At 47.2% G+C, this 22,026-nt stretch overlaps 6 protein-coding genes across 7 annotated transcripts; 2 read left to right on the forward strand and 4 right to left on the reverse strand.

Annotated features, from left to right (window-relative positions):
• Window positions 1-2,083: 2,083 nt before the first annotated feature.
• Window positions 2,084-4,007, reverse strand: DFL_004040 (uncharacterized protein; the record flags this gene model as incomplete). Its single annotated transcript, XM_067633068.1, has 2 exons — window positions 2,084-3,700; window positions 3,828-4,007. The coding sequence occupies 2 exons, from the start codon at window positions 4,005-4,007 to the stop codon at window positions 2,084-2,086; spliced, it is 1,797 nt and encodes a 598-aa protein (XP_067491273.1).
• Window positions 4,008-5,845: 1,838 nt separating this feature from the next.
• DFL_004041 (uncharacterized protein) lies at window positions 5,846-6,793 on the forward strand (the record flags this gene model as incomplete). The annotated part of the gene is made up of 4 exons (XM_067633069.1): window positions 5,846-5,878; window positions 5,952-5,976; window positions 6,032-6,205; window positions 6,348-6,793. The coding sequence occupies 4 exons, from the start codon at window positions 5,846-5,848 to the stop codon at window positions 6,791-6,793; spliced, it is 678 nt and encodes a 225-aa protein (XP_067491274.1).
• A 574-nt stretch (window positions 6,794-7,367) lies between these two features.
• Window positions 7,368-9,323, reverse strand: DFL_004042 (uncharacterized protein; the record flags this gene model as incomplete). The annotated part of the gene is made up of 3 exons (XM_067633070.1): window positions 7,368-8,433; window positions 8,512-8,838; window positions 8,905-9,323. The coding sequence occupies 3 exons, from the start codon at window positions 9,321-9,323 to the stop codon at window positions 7,368-7,370; spliced, it is 1,812 nt and encodes a 603-aa protein (XP_067491275.1).
• Window positions 9,324-9,722: 399 nt separating this feature from the next.
• Window positions 9,723-10,280, reverse strand: DFL_004043 (uncharacterized protein; the record flags this gene model as incomplete). The annotated part of the gene is made up of 3 exons (XM_067633071.1): window positions 9,723-9,902; window positions 10,024-10,174; window positions 10,255-10,280. The coding sequence occupies 3 exons, from the start codon at window positions 10,278-10,280 to the stop codon at window positions 9,723-9,725; spliced, it is 357 nt and encodes a 118-aa protein (XP_067491276.1).
• A 1,677-nt stretch (window positions 10,281-11,957) lies between these two features.
• On the reverse strand, window positions 11,958-14,342 carry DFL_004044 (uncharacterized protein; the record flags this gene model as incomplete). Its single annotated transcript, XM_067633072.1, has 2 exons — window positions 11,958-12,260; window positions 12,324-14,342. The coding sequence occupies 2 exons, from the start codon at window positions 14,340-14,342 to the stop codon at window positions 11,958-11,960; spliced, it is 2,322 nt and encodes a 773-aa protein (XP_067491277.1).
• A 5,005-nt stretch (window positions 14,343-19,347) lies between these two features.
• On the forward strand, window positions 19,348-19,869 carry DFL_004045 (uncharacterized protein; the record flags this gene model as incomplete). Of its 2 annotated transcripts, none has more annotated exons than XM_067633074.1 (4): window positions 19,348-19,443; window positions 19,505-19,528; window positions 19,591-19,641; window positions 19,714-19,869. In XM_067633074.1, the coding sequence occupies 4 exons, from the start codon at window positions 19,348-19,350 to the stop codon at window positions 19,867-19,869; spliced, it is 327 nt and encodes a 108-aa protein (XP_067491279.1). The 2 variants fall into 2 exon arrangements, with proteins under 2 accessions (XP_067491279.1, XP_067491278.1); XM_067633073.1 differs by having other exon boundaries at window positions 19,722-19,844.
• Window positions 19,870-22,026: the final 2,157 nt, after the last annotated feature.

The following is a 22,026-nucleotide window of genomic DNA, read 5'->3' on the forward strand; positions in this document are numbered from 1 at the left end:
GGTATTTAGATTTCGTTCGGTTTCCTGTTCAGCTGAAGATAAAGAAATTGGTAAATTCAGAACCGAGACTTACGTCCGGACGCTGTCTTGTGAACTAGAGCCGGCTCGGCCGACGTCGCGTCGTATACATCTTCGGACACATGCGAAAAGAGAACGCTGGGGCCAAATGAGGCAGAACACCCGTGGCTTTATATGCTTTGTGCCAGCCCAAAACCGCCTTGGCCTTGTCGGATTTCCAAGCGAATGCATATTCATACCAGGCCGGGGTTTGTGTTGCACCACCGCAAAATACAACAAACTCGCCTTTATCTTAAACCTGCCGGCGCGGTTGTTTTTTCGTACCGGAAATTACTTCCGAGGAATTTTATTTCTTATAAGAATATCCCCATGCCAGCCCAAAACGCTCTATTACCGTTTTCGCCGCGCAGGATTAATTTACAACAACGGCAACACACTGCTCCTGCTCAAGGAGGGCCACGAGACTAACGCTGCTCCACACATTCAAGCCTTGTATATCCTCAATCTTAGTCTCGTACCCCCTCAATCCAACTTTGCCCCTCCCCCATAAGACCTCTCAATCCCCATCCCACTTCGTCACCAAAATCAACTTTTTCCCTTTCACAGCCCATCAAACCCCTCCTCCTCCTTCTTTGTAAAGCCACTATCCTCATTACATTCCCTCGACGCCATCTCTTTCGCCTCCTCGAACCTCTTTCTCTCCCTCCCTCCCTCTCTACCGAATTCTCTCCTTCTCCGAGCCTCCTCCCCATTATAGGTCCCAACTTTGGGGAGCAACCCCACCCTGGCGTTGTCAACGGCCAGATGACGTATATGATTTCTTCCAAAGCTGTGCGTTGGAGATCGACAAGTTCACCCATCGTCGTCGATCCCTGGCTAATCTCAAACTCGAGGCCTTTGCTCCACGGATCCAATGACTCCGGGTGAATGACGATATCAAGATGGATATTATCGCTATTCTCCTTTTCGTCATCACCGCTAATTCTTCGAAACGGTGGTTTGGTTCGATTAATAGCGGCGAATCCCCTTCCCCGCCCCACACCCAATCAACGTAACAATCGCCAACCCATCCTTGCTCCCATCGACCCTCTCCCAAAAACTCGTATATTCGACCCCTGCCACCCCGCAATATCCCCGGATGACACGGGTCCGATTCTAACGGGGAATACATCCCGGCCATAAAGTGTTTGGAAGAACTCGTCGTGCGTTTGTTTGTTTGCGCGGAGAATATTAGGAAAGGGTCCGGCGTAGCGGTAGGGTTCGGAGGGGGTGGACAGGAGGGAAAGCCCGACGATCCGAACGAGAAGAGAGATGCGGATTAATCAGACTTCCGCACACTACATGTATACGTCTCAGAGTAGGATCGACCGAAAGATGGAATCCGTAATCTAAGATATATATCCCCTGATGATTACGAGCGGGGAAGCCACCGAAATCGCCCGATCGCAAGTGGAATGTAACAAGTCCACGACTTGCGACTCGGGATTAGACACGATGCGTTGCCCAAACGGCCGTAGAACTACTCCAAGGCCCGGTTCGGGTGGAATTTCAAAAAGCTCCATCTCTGAAATACTAAATTTGAGAATACAATGTACTTGCGTACTAAAAGTTCTATAGAGCTAGCTAACCACCAAAAGTAGCGCACTTTTCGGACAAGCAAACAACATCAACAGATAAAGATTAAAAAAGGGAAAGCCGAAATGATATACATTTTTTAAAGTATGTGGAAAGGAAGGCTTTTGTTAGTAGTAGAAAGTATTCTCGGACGAGAACACAAGGGAGTGTTTAAAAAGAAGAAGGTGAGAAGACGAAAGCAGCTGAGGGTATATATATATAAACTTTCGTGATATATGAAAGGAAAGAAACGCCCCGCAGTGGAATACCAGATCAGAGCATCAAAAAGAAAAAAGGAAAAAACTCCAAATTCACCTTCATCCCGCACAAGATTACACCAATGAGCCCAACGGAAAGTAATAAAAAAAAAAAAGATAAAAGTACACCTCATCGTATCGTAAAAAGCCTCTAAAGTACGGTCGGTCGGAGGCAGATGGGGAGGGAGGATACTTCACGCCTTCGGCTTGAAGCAATAAAGAATGGCCTCCCCATCCTGCCCGCCACTCATCATCCTACTATCACTCAACGCCACGCATGCCACCGGACCCACGTGTTGTGTGACGGTCCTCTCACACTTGCCCGTTCTGATGTCCCAGATCTTAAGCATCCCATCTTCGGCACCCGTGATAGCTCTCAACGAGTCCGCACTGAGCCCCCATATTCCTTGCGTATGTCCGAAGAGAGTCTTGAGGCAGCGACCCGTAGCCACGTCCCAGAGCTTCACCGTCGTATCGAGTGCAGCCGTGAGCATGTGGGTCGGGGCACGACTGATATTCTTGGGGAGGACCTGAGGGTTGTCATCGGAACCGGGGGAGGCGACGTCTCCGGCATCATCCATGCATTCATCTTCGTCAAAGGATTCCAAGTTCAAAGGGAAGCATTGTTGGACGTGGCCGACATGACCGGTAAATGTTCGTATGCAAGCTCTACTCGTCAAGTCCCACATTTTCACGGTCGTGTCGTCCGAAGCGGAGAAGAGGGTGTTCGAGGCGCCATGGATCCTAACGGCGTTGACCCAGTCGGTATGGCCGCGGAAGATGGCGGTCCTTTTATCGTTGAAGTTCCAGAGGCGGATGGTAGTATCGACGCTACCGGAGGCCAGGAGCTCGCCCTCGAAGTGAAGGGATACGACACCGGCTTGGTGACCTCGAAGGATGTTGATGCATTGACCCGTCCTCCAGTTCCAGATCCTAAGCGTGTTGTCCAAAGATCCACTGATGAGCTTCGTTTCGTCGAACTGCAAAGCTCGGACGCAGTTGGTGTGTCCTCTGAGGGTTCGGATCTCGGTAGCTGTTTCGATGTCCCAGATCTTGACGGTCCTATCGTACGAACCGGTGGCAACCATGGTGTCATCGAACTGGATGCACACGATGCCGTTTTCATGGCCCTTAAAAATCTTGGATTGGTATCGGCCCCTCCTCCAGTTCGATTCGACCTTGTAGCGCTCGGAGTAGACGTCCTTCCAAAGGCGTTGTCGTCTTTCCTTGAGATTCAACGAACCGGTTTCTTCGACGATACCCGAGGAAGAAGTGCGCCGGCAGACCTTCTTGGCACGTCGGGTGGTTTCCGGGTCTTCGTCAGAGTCGGATAGTCGCTTCCTGTCAAGGGTATCCTCGACGGCGAGGTCGTCTCTGGTCGGGATCACTTTGCCCTTGGCCCTTAATTCCATCTGACGTTTCGTCTGACGAAGTCGCTTTCTTTCAAGCAACGGCAACCCCCAGCCGCATTTGGTGCATTTCCTGTCGATGTGTTGCTCGCACATTTTGTGCCAGACAACATCGTCGTCGGCAAGGGTTCGCCATCGTCGGGAGACCTGAGCTGCCTTGCAGAGAGAGGTAGTATCGAGGAAGGAAAGGATTCGGAAGGCGAGTTCGGGAGGGAGGGCGGAGATGAAGTCGATTCGGATGAGGTCTCTGAGAGCGCCGGAGATGAAAGAGAGCTGAGGGAAGCAGCACTGGGTAAGGATCCCCTGGAGGATGAGGATTCTCTGACTGGCAGGTGCAGCGGAGAAGATTGTCCAGACGTGAGAGATGGCTTGTTGGTCCGACACCGGCAGCTTTTCCAGGCCCTTTTTGACTCTTTGATTAGTACACTTCATGCGCAATGCAACATCCCTCGGCCGCACGGTTTTATTTAAATTTTTTTATTTTATTTATTTATAAAAATTCCCGCATTTTGGGAGTGGGTGAAAATACCTTCTGGACCTCCTCCATGGTAGGCTCATCCGCCTGCCGACGACATTTGAGGTCGGGGTGGTGTCGGTAACAGTACTTTGTGTTTGTCGAAGTCTTTGGAGGATGCTGGCCGGTGTACTGGTCAGGGATGTGTTTGGAGAGGAAGGGGACGACGGTGACTTTGGAGGCTTCGATGTCCATGTGCGATATTATCAAGTCGGAAAGAAGCAATGACTGCCGTTGCACGTGAGAGATATATAGATCGAAAGGTCGGAAATCGGAAGCGATATTTATGTCTATCCGTATGTATCGATCTAGGGTCGCCCGGTTAGATGGAGGTCGTGCGAGGGGCGATTAATTGGTACGGTGAGAGCGCAGGGAGGAAGGGAGAGGAGGGGCGACAATGAGGCAGATGAACTGGGGAGGGATAGGCGGGTGGGGAACGGTGTATAGAAAGAGGGGGGTGGTTGTTGTTGAAAGGGTGCAGCGGGAAGGGCTTTTGAATCGGAGCTAATGCAGCGGCAGGTCACCGCACATAACAAGTGAGTCTGGAAGTAAGGTACTTACTCAGTAATTTAACATAACCGATATTATTAATATCTCCAATTCGATCTCGTTATTGAAGCCCGATAAAAAAATCAAACAAAATAAGATATCCTCGGATAAGTTAATTTATTCAATCTTGACTCAAATCTGGCAAAAAAAAAAAAAGAATTAAGAAACTGGCAGGGACGATGACGTGCGAGGGGTTAGTCTGAGTTCGTCCGAAGTCTGGTGGACTGTGCTTAGTATAGTCCGGGGGAGTTTATTGTTGGAGGATGGAAAGGTTTGGTCGGCGAAGGACCCAAAGTTGGAAGGCAAAAAAGGGTATCGAAGGCAGGACAGGGCAGTAACTCTCGGCTTTCGAACGACGACAAACAAACCTTCTACGGAGTATCTTCTTTATATTCTTTCTTTATAATAAATATAAATAAAAAAGAATATAAAAAAAAACTACTTTACTCTCACGGGGGCGTAGAAGAAGAGGATCATTGGGTAGTATATATAAATATCTCCGAATACAAAGCGGACCGAACGTGAGGGAGATTAAGTAAGTATTTGATGAGAAGCTGGCGAAAAGACTCCGAGTTAGCTAAATATTTGTAGCAGACTAACTGTTTCCTTCGGTGGCGCCACCTGGGTTCTTGTATTTATATGATTTCCCCGGACGCAGACTAACATCCCTTTTCAAATCAGGCCCAGAGCCCTACTTTTTTCCTACTCCGAAGGCGATTTGCACATAATTCACACAAATCCGCACACTGTCACACATACGGCATCGCACGGTAAGGCGCAAGGGAACGGACTGGGTGGCATAAGGGAGGTATTAGGCCATTTGTGCCCGATATTGGCAGTCATTGCACCATTTTTCTCTTTTCACACAGGAAAGTGCAGGCTATTTATTGGGAAACGTGGGCTATGGCGAACATGCGCCCGGTAATGGCGACATTCTGAACTACTTTCTCAGATCTGTTGCTTCCGTCTGGGATGGCCTGCCCGTATTGGTTAAATAATTGGCTGTTTCCCTTCTGCCAGATCTTGTTCCGGGGAAACCAACATCGTTTTGGTTCTTCGGCATGTCCCAGGGGGCTTAGTCTGCCTATATCTAGACCTGACGATCGTCGTAGGCTGTCGATTAGGATCGTTGATTAATATGTCGGTGGCGAATACTTACTTGTTGGAGTGGTAGTCATGGAGCCTATTGTGAAGTTGTATAACTTTTAGCGTATCGATCACGACCGTACCCGTACCACGCCGTGCTATACTAGCCTCCTCTGGGTTTGGGCCATCCTCTGGGGTCCGAGTTGATTTACGTTCTTACTTAATCAATCAATCAATCCTAGTTTCTTTTCGTTTCTATTTGCCATAGAGCATTGGAGTCGGCTGTTGAGTTCCACGTGCATGATCTGAATCGGTCAAACTGCGATCGAACTAAACCGAACCACCCCAGCACTCGACCTCCAATCCTTCCTCAACAACAATCATCGATATCAACCACCATGCCTACTCCCTCCAGCACAAAGCGCGTCAGAGTACGTCACCCTTGCACCACCCCGTCTTCCTCCGGGCACTCCTCCTAACCCATACTGAAATCTTTCCATACAGGGCGTGCAAATATACAGACCCATAGGTATTAAAATAAAAGTCATGCACGATGGACGAAGAATTCTGACGGAGACGGATAGTATATGGCAACATCGCCACTCCCATCACGAAAGAGAACAGAACAAGTAACCTCCCGCCGGAACATACCCACCGCTGGACCGTCTCCGTCAAGGGAGTCTACGACGAAGATATCTCATACTTTGTCAAGCGTGTGCAATTCAAACTTCACGAGACATATACAAATGCCACCAGAAGTACGTCCGGATGCCTTGTCTTTATATAAAATCCACACATCTGTAAAAGAAAAAAAAAAAAAAAAAAAAAAGGAAAAAAGAAAGGAGGAAATGGTGAAAGATGGAGATAGAGGAGGGAAAAAACGCTAAAATAAAAGAACAGCACTCGACGCACCTCCCTTCGAAGTCTCCGAAACAGGCTGGGGTGAATTCGACATTCACATCAAAATCTTCTTCCGCACCGAATCCGGCGAAAAGCCCCTCCAGCTCTACCATCACCTAACGCTCCACCCCTTCGGCCCCGATAAAGAAATAGCAAAGGAACAAAACCGCCCCGTCCACGCCTACCAATACGAAGAAATCCTCTTCAACGAACCAACGGAGGCAATGTATGAGGTGTTGACTTCGAACAAAGCTCCCGAGCTAGCTCCGAAACGGACGGGGAAGATCATGTACGCCCAGGACACGGAAGGAGAGGAGGAAGACCGTTTAGCCGAGGCGATCAAGCAAGTTCAGGAGCTCAAGGAGGAGACCAGGAAGAAGCTGATAGACAAGGAGAAGGCATTGGCTGAGATGAAGGCTACGACAGGGAAATACCCCAAGTCATGAACTCTCTTTTCTCTTTTCTCCACTGAACTCTTCTCCATGCCAAGCCATATCCATCCGAGGAGAACTTCTTACGAAAGAGTAAGGGCCGTTACGAGAGGAAACGCAGTATCTTACTCGTCCGAAAGAAAGAGGAAAGGGGATATTACGAGTGCGAAGGGACATATCACGAAAATAACTCGGACATGTCACACTTCTTTTATTTCCTCTCAGCAGGTTTTTTTTTGGTGGTTTCCCTCTTAATATTTTAATTTTTGTTACGAAACGTGAATGCCCATAACGGTCATCACGTCAGAGGAAGGCTGGATCGCATCAGCCTTATGCCACCGCTTCCGCTTTTATTTCCTTTTTCCACCTTTTTTTTTTTTTCCTCTCTCCATTAACGGCGGACTGCTTTTTTTGACTTTTTTAGAATCGGTTTTTGTAAGCCTCGGAGATAGATTGCCTTGATATGATATCAAAAAATTGAACGATACCCATGGGAATTCGAATTCTTTTTACCGTGTCCTTTATACTCCAGATAATCACGTACCCCCCCTGGTCCTCCACATACCATGCAAACATGGCATGTGACAGTTTACTTCTTCCTCCCAAAGCTCTTCAACGGATCCTTCCTCTTCCCCACCTTCTTCCCCTTCTGCTTCCCCTTCCCCCTAGCCGTCTTCCTACTTCCCACCTTAAACGGTACGCTGCCGCCACCTTGCTGCAACCCCATCCCCGCCGCCTTCCCCTTCCCCAGCAAATACTCCGGCACCCTCTTCATATGCTGCTGCACCTTCACAACTTTAATCTCCCTATCGTGCCTCAAATGCCTCAAATCCTCCGGGTTTTCTTCAAAATGTCGTTTCAACTTCTCACTAGCCACCAACTCAGCCCTCAATTCCTTCATCCTTGCGTTCCGTACCGCAACCTTTGTGACCGCACGTAAGGCATCATCCATCCGGTACCTAAAAGCCTCTAGCTGTTTCATGTCGAAATTGTACGGTTTCAATTCGTGATGAAGCTTCCCCTGTTGTTTTTTAATCCTTTCCAGAACTTTTTCGTCGTTTATCGAGGACGGGATGCTGGTTGGGCGGTGTTTGCCGTATAGGGGTTTCGGGACGTAGAACGATAACGCCATTCCTGAGTTTCCGGCGCGAGCGGTACGGCCGATTCGGTGCATGTAAGATTTTGAGGTCAAGGGGAGGTCGAAATTTAAGACGCAAGTGACGTTTTGGAAGTCCACGCCGCGGGAGACGCCGTATTCTGCGTCACGTTTTCCGGTCTTGGACTTTTTGGACTTCTTTTTCTTCTTCTTCGGTTGTTCGTCGGTTCCTTTCATTACCGTGTCTCCGTCGACTCCTCCTTCCCCTTCGTTCTCATCATCGTCGTCTTCTTCATCATCCTCATCCCCCATTATTTCGTTTTCATCGGTAGCGATGATGATCTCGTAGACATTCTTGTTAAATTCCTGAACGATGTGTAGACGTGAGTTCACGGGTAACTCGGAATTCAACACGCAAGCTCTGATGCCGAACTGTTCGAGGAAGAGGCGTAGTCTGTAACATCTATCCACGTCCGCGACGAAGATTATGGATTTACCCTTGATGAGCTTCAATTTGAAGATCACATAGAGCAATAGGAATTTCGTGTCCTCTCCCGTGCTACCATGCCACCAAAGTCAGTACGTTCCACTTTCCTAATCCCTATGTATAAACAACATCTCGGGAGGAAAAAGTCACCTGATATAAAACTGCTTCACCCCTTCCCCACCACCGTCCTCCTCCTTAGCATCCGGTTTGTAAACAAACGGATGTCTACAAAACAACTTTTGCAGTCCCTCGACGTCATCCGTAAGAGTAGCGGACATCAAAAAAGTCTGTATACCCTTCGGTAACGCACCGGATAATACTTGCATATCATTTTCATGACCGTAGGAAAGTATCAAATCGGCTTCGTCGATAACTAGGTATTTTAATGATGCCAGGGAGAGTGTTTCGGTGTTGAAGTGGATTGCTGCGCGGGAAGGGGTGGAGATTAGGATTTTGGGGTGGGAGAGGATGAGGGATCTGGATTGCACGCAAGGTTAGAAAAAAAGAAGAGAATTGGTTTTCGGGAGGGATCTGGGAACATACTGTTGAATCGAATCAGATACATTCCTAGCAATATTAACCGCCGTGATCTGCTTCCCACAGTAGGTAGTATACTGCTCGATAACCTTGTGAACCTGATCCGCCAGTTCCCTCGTAGGAACCAAAATCAACGCTTCCGTCGCCGCGACCACAGCTTCACCGTCATTCCCATTCCCATTACCATCCTGAGATGTTAAAATACGGTGCAAAATGGGCAATAAATATGCAGCTGTTTTCCCAGATCCGGTCTTTGCGCGCGCAAGAATGTCTTTTCCCTCCAATGCCGGAGGGATTACGGATTGTTGGACGGGGGTCGGAGTGGAGTAGTTTAGAGTTGCGATCGCTTGGAGGATACGAGGGTCGAGGGGGAGGGAGGTGAAGGTTGCGGGGGACCAATCGGTGTCGGAGAGTTTGCGCTTCATGGTTGTGATGTGGTGAAGTGGAGTGGTGTTTCGGAAGAAAAAAAGTCGAAGGTTTGAAATTTTTCTCGCTGCGCGAAACTACGATTCGAAAAGTCTTGGCGGGCGGCTGGCCCGGGATATAAAAAAAGACGGAGGCTTCAACAGACAGCCAGATTTTAATTAAATTCATGAAGAAAGCCTCAAGAAAAGGAGGATTGTAGGTCCATTGTATGTATGCATATCCACAGCGGCAGTATTTTCAATAGTCTACTCCCAGAACAAAGAAAGGAAGAAAGGACATTCCAATCCGTTCAATCCACCCGAAAGCTTCGCAAGACCAATGGCCAACGGCTTCACCAAAGTCCCAAGCTGTGTATAAGCTCGAAGCCATCCAATTCTAGTGATAAGATAAAAATCCAATCACTCCTCCCCCGCCGGCGTCGCCTTGGTTTTCAACTGGATCCCATGCCATCCTTTAATCTCCTCCGCCAGGATCCCCTGCACTTCCCGATGCATCTTCAACGTCGTCAATCCTCTAAACTTCGGCGACTCGATCTCAACCGCATACATTGAGCCGCATCCGCCCGAGATGTCTTTGACCTATGTAAACATCAAATCTAGTCAGTAAAATGTAAAAATCAAAATATCCACAAGACGCTCCGGTCAGGGTTTGGATACTGTATCCTAAAAAAACATATATCCCGAAAAAAAAAAAACTTACATCCAACCGACTGGGACTCAACCCCTCCCTCAACTTCTCAAAGATCCCAGCTTCCTTCTCGTCTAAATGCTCAGGCACCCCTTCAACCGGATACCCCAACCTTGCAGCCGTCGAAAACCGCCGTTGCACCAGTAACCTCGTGGTAGTTATCCTTGTCGGAAGAAGTACATTCGTATAACCAACGTCAACCCGCCTCGCAAGGTTTCTTAAAATCGACATTCTAGTTACTACCGAGCCAGCGGTGGCCATGTGGACATGATTAGGAGGGTTGAATTGAAGGGTGTTCGTGTGAGGGTACGCGGGGGGGTCGAAGGAGGATTGTTGGATTTTTTTGTTCGGCAGGAAATTTATGGCGGAAAATAGGCTGGGATTTATAATCCCAAATGCATTCTGCAGGTCTTCCCTGCACATGTGACATCGAGTTTCGTAAAAATCACTTGAGAGTTATACTTTTTCGAAGTCCAAGATAGAACAAAAAAGGTCAACCAATAAATTATCTTCATTCAACTCCCACCTAAACTAAAGCTAAGCTATGTTTAAGTATATATAACTATCAGAAATGCCAAATATATATTGTTACAGTTGGGTTTCGACACACGATTCAACATCATTGACAACCTCATTCGCTCGGAATCCACCTTTGCACACTATGTAGGGCAAGAACGACAAAAAGAGCAATCCAAATAATATCCTCCAGAATATAATATACTTGTTCAGTTCCCAAAAACCAAAAACCAGAAAAAGAAAACCAACCTAGTACAGTAATAACTAGTTAAGAAAAGAATCAAAAGAGAAAATTCCTATATCCACCCATAATTTTTTTTTTTTTCCAATCTGAAGGAGAAAGTAGAGAGGTTGAAAAGAGAAAAGGAAAGCACGCGCCCAAGGAGATGAGAGAGAGAAACGGTAGTAGTCAAGAAATATTCGCACCACAGGGAAAGCCCGGAATCCATCACTTTGGTTTTCCCTTAGAACAAAAAACTGAAGGCTTTGTATTAATCTTTAGAAAGAAACGAATAGAAAAAAAGACGCAGAGTTTAGTATAGTAGTAGTAATAGTAGTAGTAATAGTAGTAGTAGTAGTAGTGGCTATCCATAGTGCGTAGTGGTAGTAATAGTAGACTTATAAGACCTCCATTAATAATAATGTCAGGAGGAAAGGGTTTATGTTGGATAAACGGAGGACCAGGTAGTTGAGGAGAAAAGTGTAAGGAAATTGATAAAAAGAGAATTGAGAAATGAACAACCAGAATTTTGTGAAAAGAAAAGAGTAAAGAAAAGAAAAAAAACTTCTCCAGAAACCCTTCTGCATAAAGCGTCAGGAGAGGTTGGAGGAGAAGATGGAACTTTTGCAAAGGAAAAACAAAACAAGAAAAGCACAATGAACAGAGCCAAGTATCTAATAAACAATCGGCGTGAAAAGAGGTTAAACGCTAGACCCAAAGTTATGAGTTATGGAAAGCGCTCGAGTAGCACTGGGACTGAAAACTATATCCCTGAGAGTGACTGGAAAAACGAGAACGTCCAATGGCAAAAGAAACAATTTTGCAGGTAAGAGCGAATATCAAAACAGTAACGGGCAGAACGCCATAAGGAAAGGACAAAGAGACCCCCGAAGCATTCAAGCATAAGAAAAGTTAATCTCGAAACAATAGAACTCATCAATTCGCGGCCGGTGCTTGGGTAATGGGATGGGCGTGACACGGTAGAGCATTCCGCTTCGGTCGTTAGCCATTAAGGGAGGGAAATGATCGTAAAAATACACTCAAGAAGAAGAGAAAAGTGAATTTCAAGGGTTTGTCCAAGCAAGGAAAAAAACTCAAGAAAAAGACCGAAAAACAGTTCAGAACTTATGCCCAATTAGTAAACACGCACGCTCGCCTGAACGATGTTGCATGGATATGGATGTCGAACAAGATTGCCAGATTGATCTCCTTAGGTTTGAATGATGGGGGCACGGATGTCAAACGGCGTGGTGGCGGGGAAGCCGTAGATGTGCGATGGGGATGGGGACCTAGATCCCTTCTGGGAACCCTGGGAGGAAGAGGATGCGGAAGGCGACGTGGTAAAGCTGCGTCCACTAGCTCCATCCAATCCCTGATGAGGTGGAGATGGAGATCGGGAAGACATCTTGTAGTTCGAGGCCGCGAGAGTGTGATTCTCATGACCAGGTCCCTCTGGGCGGTTTGGCATGGAAGAACCAGTTGTTAAGGATGGCGAAGATTTGGCAGAGCCGAACTGTGTGGTTTATCATTAGCGCTAAGGTTTCCGATATGAGCGTCGAGTCGATGGAGAACTTACAAAGCAGAAGTTCTCGAGGATTTCCTTGTACGAGGCGGACTCGACGGAGGGCTTCCTGTCGGAACCGAGGGACTTGAGAGCATCCAAGGATGTTGGCTTGAAGGTCGGAGTCGGGACTGGGGTGTCAGCAGGAGTAGTGGGATCCAGAGTTACTCGGGGGATCTGCTTGTCGCTTGCGGTAGTGAATGTCGCACTGAGCGCTGGGGAGGAGTGGGACCGAGGTAGACCGCTACTCGCAGTCAGACTATGAAAGTACGGGTTCGGTGCCGGCTTCTCCTCCTTCAAGTTGGTCTTCAGCTTGAGACCACTTCGCTCGGGACCGAGAACGTTGGTAGCGGTAGCCATAGCTGCTGCCAAAGAAGCACCAAAGTCGTATCGATTGCCAAAAGCATTCCCGGACGGATTTGCTCGGCGTGCTAGGGCCTCTGGATCGATGGCACTCGTCTTCTTGACAGGCTTGGTTGACCGCATATCCATCTGTCGGTCAACGGCGTGAGAGAACATCTTGTACTCCGGTTGAGTCTTCAAGTCATAAGCATCGAAGGAGTCGTCAAAGATCGGCATGGACCTCGGTCGTGGAGCAGATGAATTGGCGCCCCTGCTGCGCGGCAGCGGTCGGGAGGACGCGGATGATGGTCCGGACTTCCCGTGCTGCGGGATAGCCTTCTTCTTGAAGTCGACCTGGTAGTTGATAGAGTTGTTGTTGTCCCAAAATTCTTGATCCTGGCAGCGGTATCTAACACAGAAGAACAAAGTCTTGTTCTCCAGATTGGCCATGTCCTCAAGCTTGATCTTGAAGGTGAACCGGTCATATCCATCCTCCAGTTGTCTGCGACGGATATCATTAGTAAACTCAGCAGTTACCTCGGATGTAGTCTGCCAGTAGTCCAGAGTGAAGCGAGCGACGACCAATTTTTGGAAGGCAATGTTGGCGACTGCCACATGGCCGAGGAGGGACTTCTTGTCGTGGGAGAGAAGAACCTTCTCGACACGGACCACAGCAGAACTTCTATCAACACGATCCGGGAAGTTGGGCGTGGCGATCTCCCACTCAAACGGCGGCTCGTCAGACGAAAGGAAGGGATATTCGTTGTCGGTATCAATGCCGGGCTCAACTGGCGAAGACCCTGCACTAACGGCTGTGGGGCGCTCGGAATGAAGGAAGTGTCGAACGTGTTCGAGATGGGCATCGAAGTGGACGACCTTAGGATATGTCGGTGTGGAAGGCATACTCGAGGGCCTTCTCTTGAGATTTGGGCTCTTCAGGGAGGACTTGACGAGCTCACCACTCTTCTTGCGAACCATTGGAGGTGCTACCTGGTAGGCATCATCATCGTCGTCCATGTTTGGGGAACCTTGCTGGCTCTGGCTTCTCTTGGGTTCCCCCGGCTGTCGTATTGTTGGCACTTGTCTCGACCCGGTGACATCGGATGCCGATCTACCATGGCCGACAACGTGTGCCAACTTCTCGTGGATACGAGCACTTAGGATTTCCGGTGACCTTTGTTCAATAAATACCTGTTCAGGCTTGGGATCCATGACAGGTGATGCAGCTCTTCTCTGAGGGATGCTGTTTCTGATGGCAGCCTCCAACTCCTTGACGTCAACGAGCTGACGTCCACGCTTCATCTGATTGTTCTCGGCCTCGTCGTCGCTCGAGTTCTGCGACGAGTCGGGAGGGGATATGACAACGCCTGTAGACATGATTGGTACTAGTGGGGCCTGTCGAATGCTGCTTCCTGATGTCGACCTAGGAGGATGTAGTATTGGGCCACTTCCACCGGGCGGGGACATCATAAAGTGAGCTGGCTTGGCATCTCCAGGCCGCGGCCCACCAAGAGAAGAACGACGATTCTTGTTAAGATAAGACGTCGACCTGGTGGGCTGAGGCTTCGCAGGCGTGATCAAATTTATAGCAGCGGAGGGAGATGATATTTCAGAGAATGACGATGACCGACTGCTCGTCCGGGACTGAGAGTGGGATGCATTGGGAGAGGGGCTGGGGGGAGTGTAAGGCATCCGACCGACTGTTACAACGAAAAGGAAGGGTGGTTCAAGTTAGAAGTCTAGAGACTTTCGATGATGTAGTTATGAGAGACAAAGGGAAAGGAAAGTCCCGATCAACTGCAGATTGGAATGGTCGGTCTGTCGGTCGGTCGGTCGAGTCCCAGTCAGATAAACAGGAGCAAAAACAGACCGTTCCAGAAAACGGCCTTGCTTTTGACTTAGAGTTCGAGGGGAAAGGTGGTGATATAAATAGAGTATGTCGAGGGTATTGAAATGAATTGAATTCCAAGCAAGAAGTCAATTCAAGAATGCCGAAATCGAAAATGCAACAATGCTGTTTAAAACCGAACGAAGCAGAAGAATCCTATCGCAGCAAAGGCCCGTATTAGTTGACAACCTCTCTTCTCCCTTCTCAATTAACGATGCTGGTTATTATTAATAATTATAAGAAAAAAGCCACAGAAAAAGAGAGAAAAAAAAAAAAAAAAAAAAAAAAAATTTGTTAGAACGGGAGGCAAATGTCGTAGGCCATGACACTATCTTGATCCCCGGTTGTCTGTCTGACTGAGGACCTGGCCGACCAATGTAAAAAATAGAAATATCTTTCCGGCCTGGCCGCTGGCAGGTGGCAGAAACAGGCGAACGAACCGCAGTACAACCAGCCTTCGGGGTTATACAGCTTCGCTTGGGCAGGGACTGGGTTGGCACTGGGTTGGCACTAGCCTATCACAACACAATTCTCCGCCGCCCGGTGCGCTCCTCTCCAGCAGAATGGATACAAAAATTAATGGCTTCAAGAGACATTAATTGCAAGAAAATAATGCAAAGACAAGAACAAGAAGGATACTGCGTGTGAGTGTGAATCAGAAGGACTACTGGTCAGAGCAGCCGCTTTCCCGTCAAGCGTGTTACGGAGCACCAGACGAAAACAAGATGAATGATTTTCGTCCAGAGGCTAGAGAAAAAAAAAAGATGTTCTTACAGCAGCACAGGCCAGACAAATAGAATCGAATGGAGAGATGGAGAGATGGAGAATGGAGAGGGAGAGAAGAGGTCACAGATCACAATTCTCCGCTATGTCAATCGTCCCCCCAATCCCAGCAGTAGCGCCATGGTCTATCGAATTGCAATGCAATGGGGGTCACAGTAAAGTCTTGTAGACTATAGAATAAGTTCGTTCAACATGCCGTGGAACATCGAAAGGTGTATCCATAAGGAAAGCGTAAGAAAACGGAAAACCGTACTCGGAAAATGTTTAAGGAAAACGCCGAAGCCTTCTTTTTTTTTCATACTAACCCTATAAAATAATAATCACGAGTGCAATGTAATGGTAAATCAAAACGATTTATGTCGCGGGTGGTGAGGAAACAAGGCGGTTGAGCAGAAAAACGCGAAGGTGTTCGGAATTCGACGCTGACGAAACCGATATATGCAATGGATAGGTTAATTCTTCTGCAAGAAAACTGAATTCCTCACAGACTGTCGAAAGATGGGTAGGTAGGTAACGATTCCAAGTATTCGTCGAGGTGGTGGCCCTTAAAACCTAAAACAATACAAAAACTATTGAATACTCGTAAACCAAAATGCCCAACTGTCGAAGAAGTGGTGATAGTGGATATGGTGTTGAGGTGTTATAGGAAAAGGGCGGAAATGGGTGGAGGGGTGGATGGATAATAAAAGTCGTAAGAGGGTCGTCAAGCCTCACTATGGAAGTGTCGAATGGGAAGAAGAGGAGGAGAAAAACGAAGGAGAAAGAGAGAAGAAGGATATGGCGAGGATTAAAAGTTTATTATCGGACGAAGAGATATTGCAATGTTGTATGGCTGGATGTATAACAAAAGGAAGAAGCCCAAGTCCAAGTAAGGTGGCGGATTGGGAAGGGAAATTTTGATACCCAGCAATCGAACAAGAATGGACTATGCAAGTATCAAAAGAAATAAAAGAAAAAAAAAAAGAAAATCAAAAAAGAAAAGAAAGGTGCAGCGGTATAACTATTACGAATAACAAAACAGACGCTGATAGAGACCGAGACTCACCTTTCTTGCTAGCTAGCTGGGGTGAGGATCGAACGGGATAAGGCGGTGTGGGTCGTCGCTCCACTCTGTCCTTGTGTGTATCGTCGCCCTCGCTCTCGCATCAACGTTTGGAAAGATGGTGCAGTGCAGACAGACAGATTCAAGGGAGTGCGGTGGGGCCTGTTAATTGGACGCACACAGATTTTATAAGGAGAGCAGGTGCAATCAATAGTGATGGGATGCTGTCATGCTCAGGTTCAGCATGGTCATGGGCAACAGATACACTGCACCGAGGGGGGGGTCAGCTAGGGAAAAAAATTATGGTGGATGGGGGTAGACAATGTCCTGCACGGTGATGGATGGCAGGGATATCAGCCTGCTGGCGGGCTTCTGGTTGGTCGAATAGGCTAACTGGAACGAGGCTAAAGGAAAAAGTAACGTCGATGGCATGGAAGCTCGAGTTCTAGTTCGAGTTCGCATATTAAACCAGACAAGCGTCCACGGTTCCGGTACATTGTGCTTACATCGTAACTGTAAAGGAAAAAGGAAAAGCCTGATGACATGCTTTGCTACTATAAAGACACGTCTGTGTACATTACATATATCATATCAATTTACATACATGGACAAATTGGAAATCTTCTTGATCCAGCTAGATGCATTTGGCTTCGCATTGGCAGGTCCGGGGCGAAGCTACCGTCGCTGCAGCATTCCCCCAATTCAATTGCCTTCGCTTCGATAGAAAATTTTCGTGCTCTGTGCTCAGGACAAGACCGAACACCATCCACCACCTTTTCCTTCTTCTTCTATACTTTCTTTTGCCAAAGCCTTACCAAAAAAAACCGTGCTAGCGCTGTGTGTGTGCCAAATTCCAAGCAACTGACTGGTAGCTAATAATAATAGATTCGAACAGAATGAAAATTTTTTCTAGCGGTTTTGAGATATTGAGCTCTAAATTTCACAAAACATCAAGAAACCCCCATTTGCGAGATCGTGACTGCCTTGTAACAGGGTCAATTATGATTACCAGATGCAAAGAAAAGGGAAGGAAAAAACATGAGCATCCCACGCGCGGCTCCTGGTTCCGGCGATTTCGATCGATGCGCCATAATTTCCATAATTTCCCAGTAGACTCATTAAATGTTCCGACTGGGAGAGGCAATTACGCAGCATAGAATGTTGGTCGATGGCAACCGATATGTTTTTGGGCTTTTCGATATTACAGAATACGCCATCAATTGCAATATCACCTACTATTTCCAGCATTTTCATAAAATGAAAATGAGGCAAAGTAGCGTTCGAAGATATCCAATTGATGAAATCGATTGTAACACCCAACAAGGAGTTACAGTCCAACCTAAACCGGAGCTCGACGGCCGCGGAAATCCGAAAAAGAAGCTAGGCGACGGATGTGAAGCCCTAACCTGTGTTTTACTCAGGAGTAGAACAAGCGTCTAGGAACGAACAGGCGAGAGAGATCGATACACCTCTGGCATGACAATCACTCTAACTGAAGTCGTTGCACTATTTTGGGGGGCACGCTATCTTGGCTTCCCAAAAACTCCAGCCCCCCTCGACACCATCCAGGGCATGGGGGTCCCGGTCAAGCGTCAACCTTTCGCACAGGCGACATTTGAACGATGATCGACGTGCCAGAGGGTGGGGCCCGAGCATCGATCTCCCGTTAACCAGAGTTTTGACGACCTTAGCCTTGCTTCACAGAAGGCGGGAGAGATGACAGTATCGGATCTCCGATGGATGATAGTTTCCTGCCTATCAAACGAAGAAAAAAGGCCGTGCGCTACATATGAGATTCCAGCATTCGATCGGTATATGTTAGAAAAGCACAGTTTCGTCGACAACAGCATTCGCAATCGGTGACAAAGAATGCATTGGATTGGATGCACTCTGGCATTCCTTCTTGAATTATATCTTCTCAATTATCACATTAAATGTCAAAAAAAAAAAGTTTAACTCCCCGCAAGCTTTTTTAGTTTCCATAAACTGACAATGATAGGCGGCCGGTCGAAGAACCCATCTTGAAGAGTTCCATCAAGAGTTTCATCCTTCGCGTGCATTGAGCCGTACTGAACAAAAAAAAATCGCCCGTGCAATCCGTTTCTCGGTGTTTCGACTTCCCAACAGAAAGAAATCCCGAGCGAATCTACTAAGACATTAAACGGAAGCTCCTGGTCTCGAAAGCCAAGTCTCGCGAACCCCATGAAAATTTTTCTGAGTGAAAAAGCAAATATCGACTATGCACATATCCCATTGTGCAACAAGCAGCATGTCCATGTCTGCATGCATGCATGTAACGGCGCGATTGCACTCAGCGTGCGGTGGCTTAGGTAACCAATTATATTGCCTAGATAAGATCAAGGCCGTGGCGTCCCATGTTTAAAAATGGTGACCACCGCTTGGCAGGCCGAAACGCCTCAAATCGTGGTTCTCTGGAATGGCTTGGCGGTCAATACAGTCTGGAAGCGTTCTGAAAAGTGGCACCGGACAATTTCAGGAATGAATATATCTCGTTTTGCAAATATAAAAATGATCATATGAAGAACCTCATGTATGTCCCAAATTGTGCATGCTCGAATCGAGTTCCTACGGCTTTTGGGACTCCGCAGAAATCCATTCTTGAACACAGGGAAATCCCTCCCAGAACTCAGCTGACCTTGTCAAGGCTCGCATGGAGGTGTTCCATGCCTGGGCCCATGCGGCGCAGAAAACCTTCATTTGGCGGGTTTTCCCTCGTCAAAAAACCCCGGAAATCTTGATTGTAAACGAGAGGCCCATCTAAATATACGTCATCGTTTGCTCTTCCAATGAGAAGAGAGACGGCGAATGCATCAGTATATTTAGGCGAAATCGGGACTCTTATGTTGCACGAAAATGAGAAGGAGAAGGAAGCATTATGACATGATGTTAACAACGATTTGCAAATCTGCTTGTGTGCATTGTGGTGTTGGAAATCCAACACCGAGCGAATAACTACCAACTAGATGGTCTTGGTGTGCCACTATTCCGGGCCAAGTAAGCTAAACGCAACTTCAAAGAGGGGCTCTTATTTCAGACACTTTGCCACCCTCAACGTTTCCGTGTGTTCCTCATCAATCATAACCTAAAGGGCCAATACTGTATTAACAAAATAACTCCTAGACGGTTGTCAGGAAATCCTATCGGGTGTGTCAAACTCCCAGAGCTTAGAGCGGGGCTTGGGGATAACACGTTTTGGAATACGCAAGCCTGCTAATACAGCATGCTTGACATTCGCCTGGGGATGGAATAACCAAAAGGTGGTGTGCAGCTCCAACCTCCTAGTGTCTATTGCGTTCTTTCAAATATCATGCAGCTCACCAAGCATCTAGGGCTTCAGGCAACGGTACAGCCAGCGGCAAAACCAGGTCCGCCCTTTCAAGTTAATGATAAGACGCGGATTGACTGGCAAGACGGGAGCGGATTACAGGGCCCGAATGCAACCCGTTCCTCTCACCGCTGAAGCTAGGGGATCCTACGCATCATGATGCTAGTATGTGATCAGGATGAGGAATAAAGGAACTGGCCCTGTCCCGGCGGCACCCTCGTTCCTCAGGGTCCTTTTTTTTCTCGAAATTCGAAAACCAACTTGCTAGCATCCGCTTTTGCCACTGGTCGAGCAGGACAGGTGCGGATGTGTCATGGTGGCGGTTGATCAATAAATCAATTGATTGGGTCTTCTTCGAAACTTCAAGATGCGTGATGATGTTGGATTGCAACTATCACACAATCCTATCCATTTTTTTTATAAGAAAAAAATAGTTTATGCACGCTCGCCGAAACAGCTGTACAACATTCAACATGAAGATTTAACAAATCCTATGCACCTACGGCAAACCCCCTTCGAGATCCGAGGCCAGGGACTGACGCATACTGGCATAAAAAGAGTCCAGATTCTTGGAATCTTTCGGATTACCCTCGTTTAAAACGACATATCCACATATTTTCAATTGATCTTATACGCTGGTGGTCAAGTAAGCTTAAATCTGCTTTGATTCGTTTTCATTGCATTGCATGAGCGAGGAATTCTCCTCCAAGGCATCATACGATAAACCCCTCTTTTTACCCCTCCTCGCGAAGTGTCGAGAATGATGAGTTATGAAATGGGGTTCATCAATCATTCTCCTCACATTTGCCCTCACCCCTCAATCGATATCGCGATAGGCTTTTTGTGATGCTGCACCGCCAGCCCTTCCGTTATATTCGAACAAAATATTTAAATTCTCAAATTTTCACATGTGAAAAGACACCAATGAACGGGCTGCGAGCCAAGCATCTGTGCATACTGGTGGCTTGCTGCAGTGTCAAGGGAAACCGGTACGGTCGGGAAATGGCCTCGTTTTGTTTTTCTTGATAGCTACTATAGCTTTCCCAGAGGAGCTATAGCTTGCCCGGGGTAAGGATAGCTGGCAATGGCAAGTCCCATATTATCAAACATCCCCACTCGGATACATCAGAGTCTCGAAAATATGGAGTATCATCTTGGCTTCTTTAGCCTCTATCTCCAGAAATTTTTCATTTTCCAAAGTTAGGCTGTAAACTCCACAAAGTGGAGGGTTTTCTTGGGGAAATTTTGTTGGATTTTTCGTTTACTTGCATTCGAGCTAGTACAAGTTCAACATACGGGGAGCGGAGTATGCCTATGTGCTGTGTACACGTACCTTCTCTTCTCTCTGCTCAAAAGTGAACCTCGTGCAATATAACTCCGCTTCGAATGCTCTTTCAGCCTTTAATCTTACCGCTCTAAACCCGATATGTAAATTCAACATCCAATCCTCAAGCGCAATTTTTGCAACCCCGCTCTTTTTCAGCCGAATTCCTGATTCGATGGGCTCGCAATCGTGGTGATTTTGGTGGAGAGTACAACTCAATATTCACTCAGGACTGCATCCATATGCCGCATCAATTACGAGATCGAGAGAAGGGATCCGGACTAGAACGTAACCGTATATGTTGCACCGAGTTTAAGCTCAGACCAGGTGCAGGTTGCAGCGGCTTCGTTCCCGCTGGCTCGTTTGGAGCGGGGAAACGGGTTCGACGGAACGAATTAGAGATCTTGAAAAGGAAAAATAAAATATCAAAGACCCAAGGAGAAGGAGAAGAAGAGGAAGAGGAAGAAAAATAAAGTATACAAATTTACGATTTCTAGTCGCGGCTTTAAGCTTCATCTACATATGTATTGACGTCAAATAGAATAACATTTCTAGAGGAAAATCTGCAAGGCCAGCAGATCTTGCGCGAAGCTAGTGTACGTCCTAGTTGATTATCCGAGTATAAAAAAAAAATATTCCGAGGTCGAAGTCTGAAACCAACCCAAAAAATAACATAACCCAGGCTACTTTCAGTTGTGATATTACATTGCTGGTAAGTAGACGCAGAAAACAAACATTCGATATAAGAAAAAGACGTCGAATCGAATGGCGTTTCGTAACACTTTTTACATACTTCTCAGACCACACAAGCGGTGCCGGTTAGAATGCTGTGGTGTTCTTACTGGGGAGCCCGGATCAATCCTAGAAGGGACCCATATCTGTGGCGCCAATAAGGTGTTACTATTGATATCGACCGCATCTTTCGGCATATAAAAATATGTATTCGACCCCTCAAATCATGTAGGAATATGTATGCCCCTCCCTTCGGACGAA

Source organism: Arthrobotrys flagrans (genome assembly GCF_004000055.1).
Source record: "Arthrobotrys flagrans strain CBS H-5679 chromosome Unknown unitig_0, whole genome shotgun sequence".
In the NCBI taxonomy this organism is placed as follows: Eukaryota; Fungi; Ascomycota; class Orbiliomycetes; order Orbiliales; family Orbiliaceae; genus Arthrobotrys; species Arthrobotrys flagrans.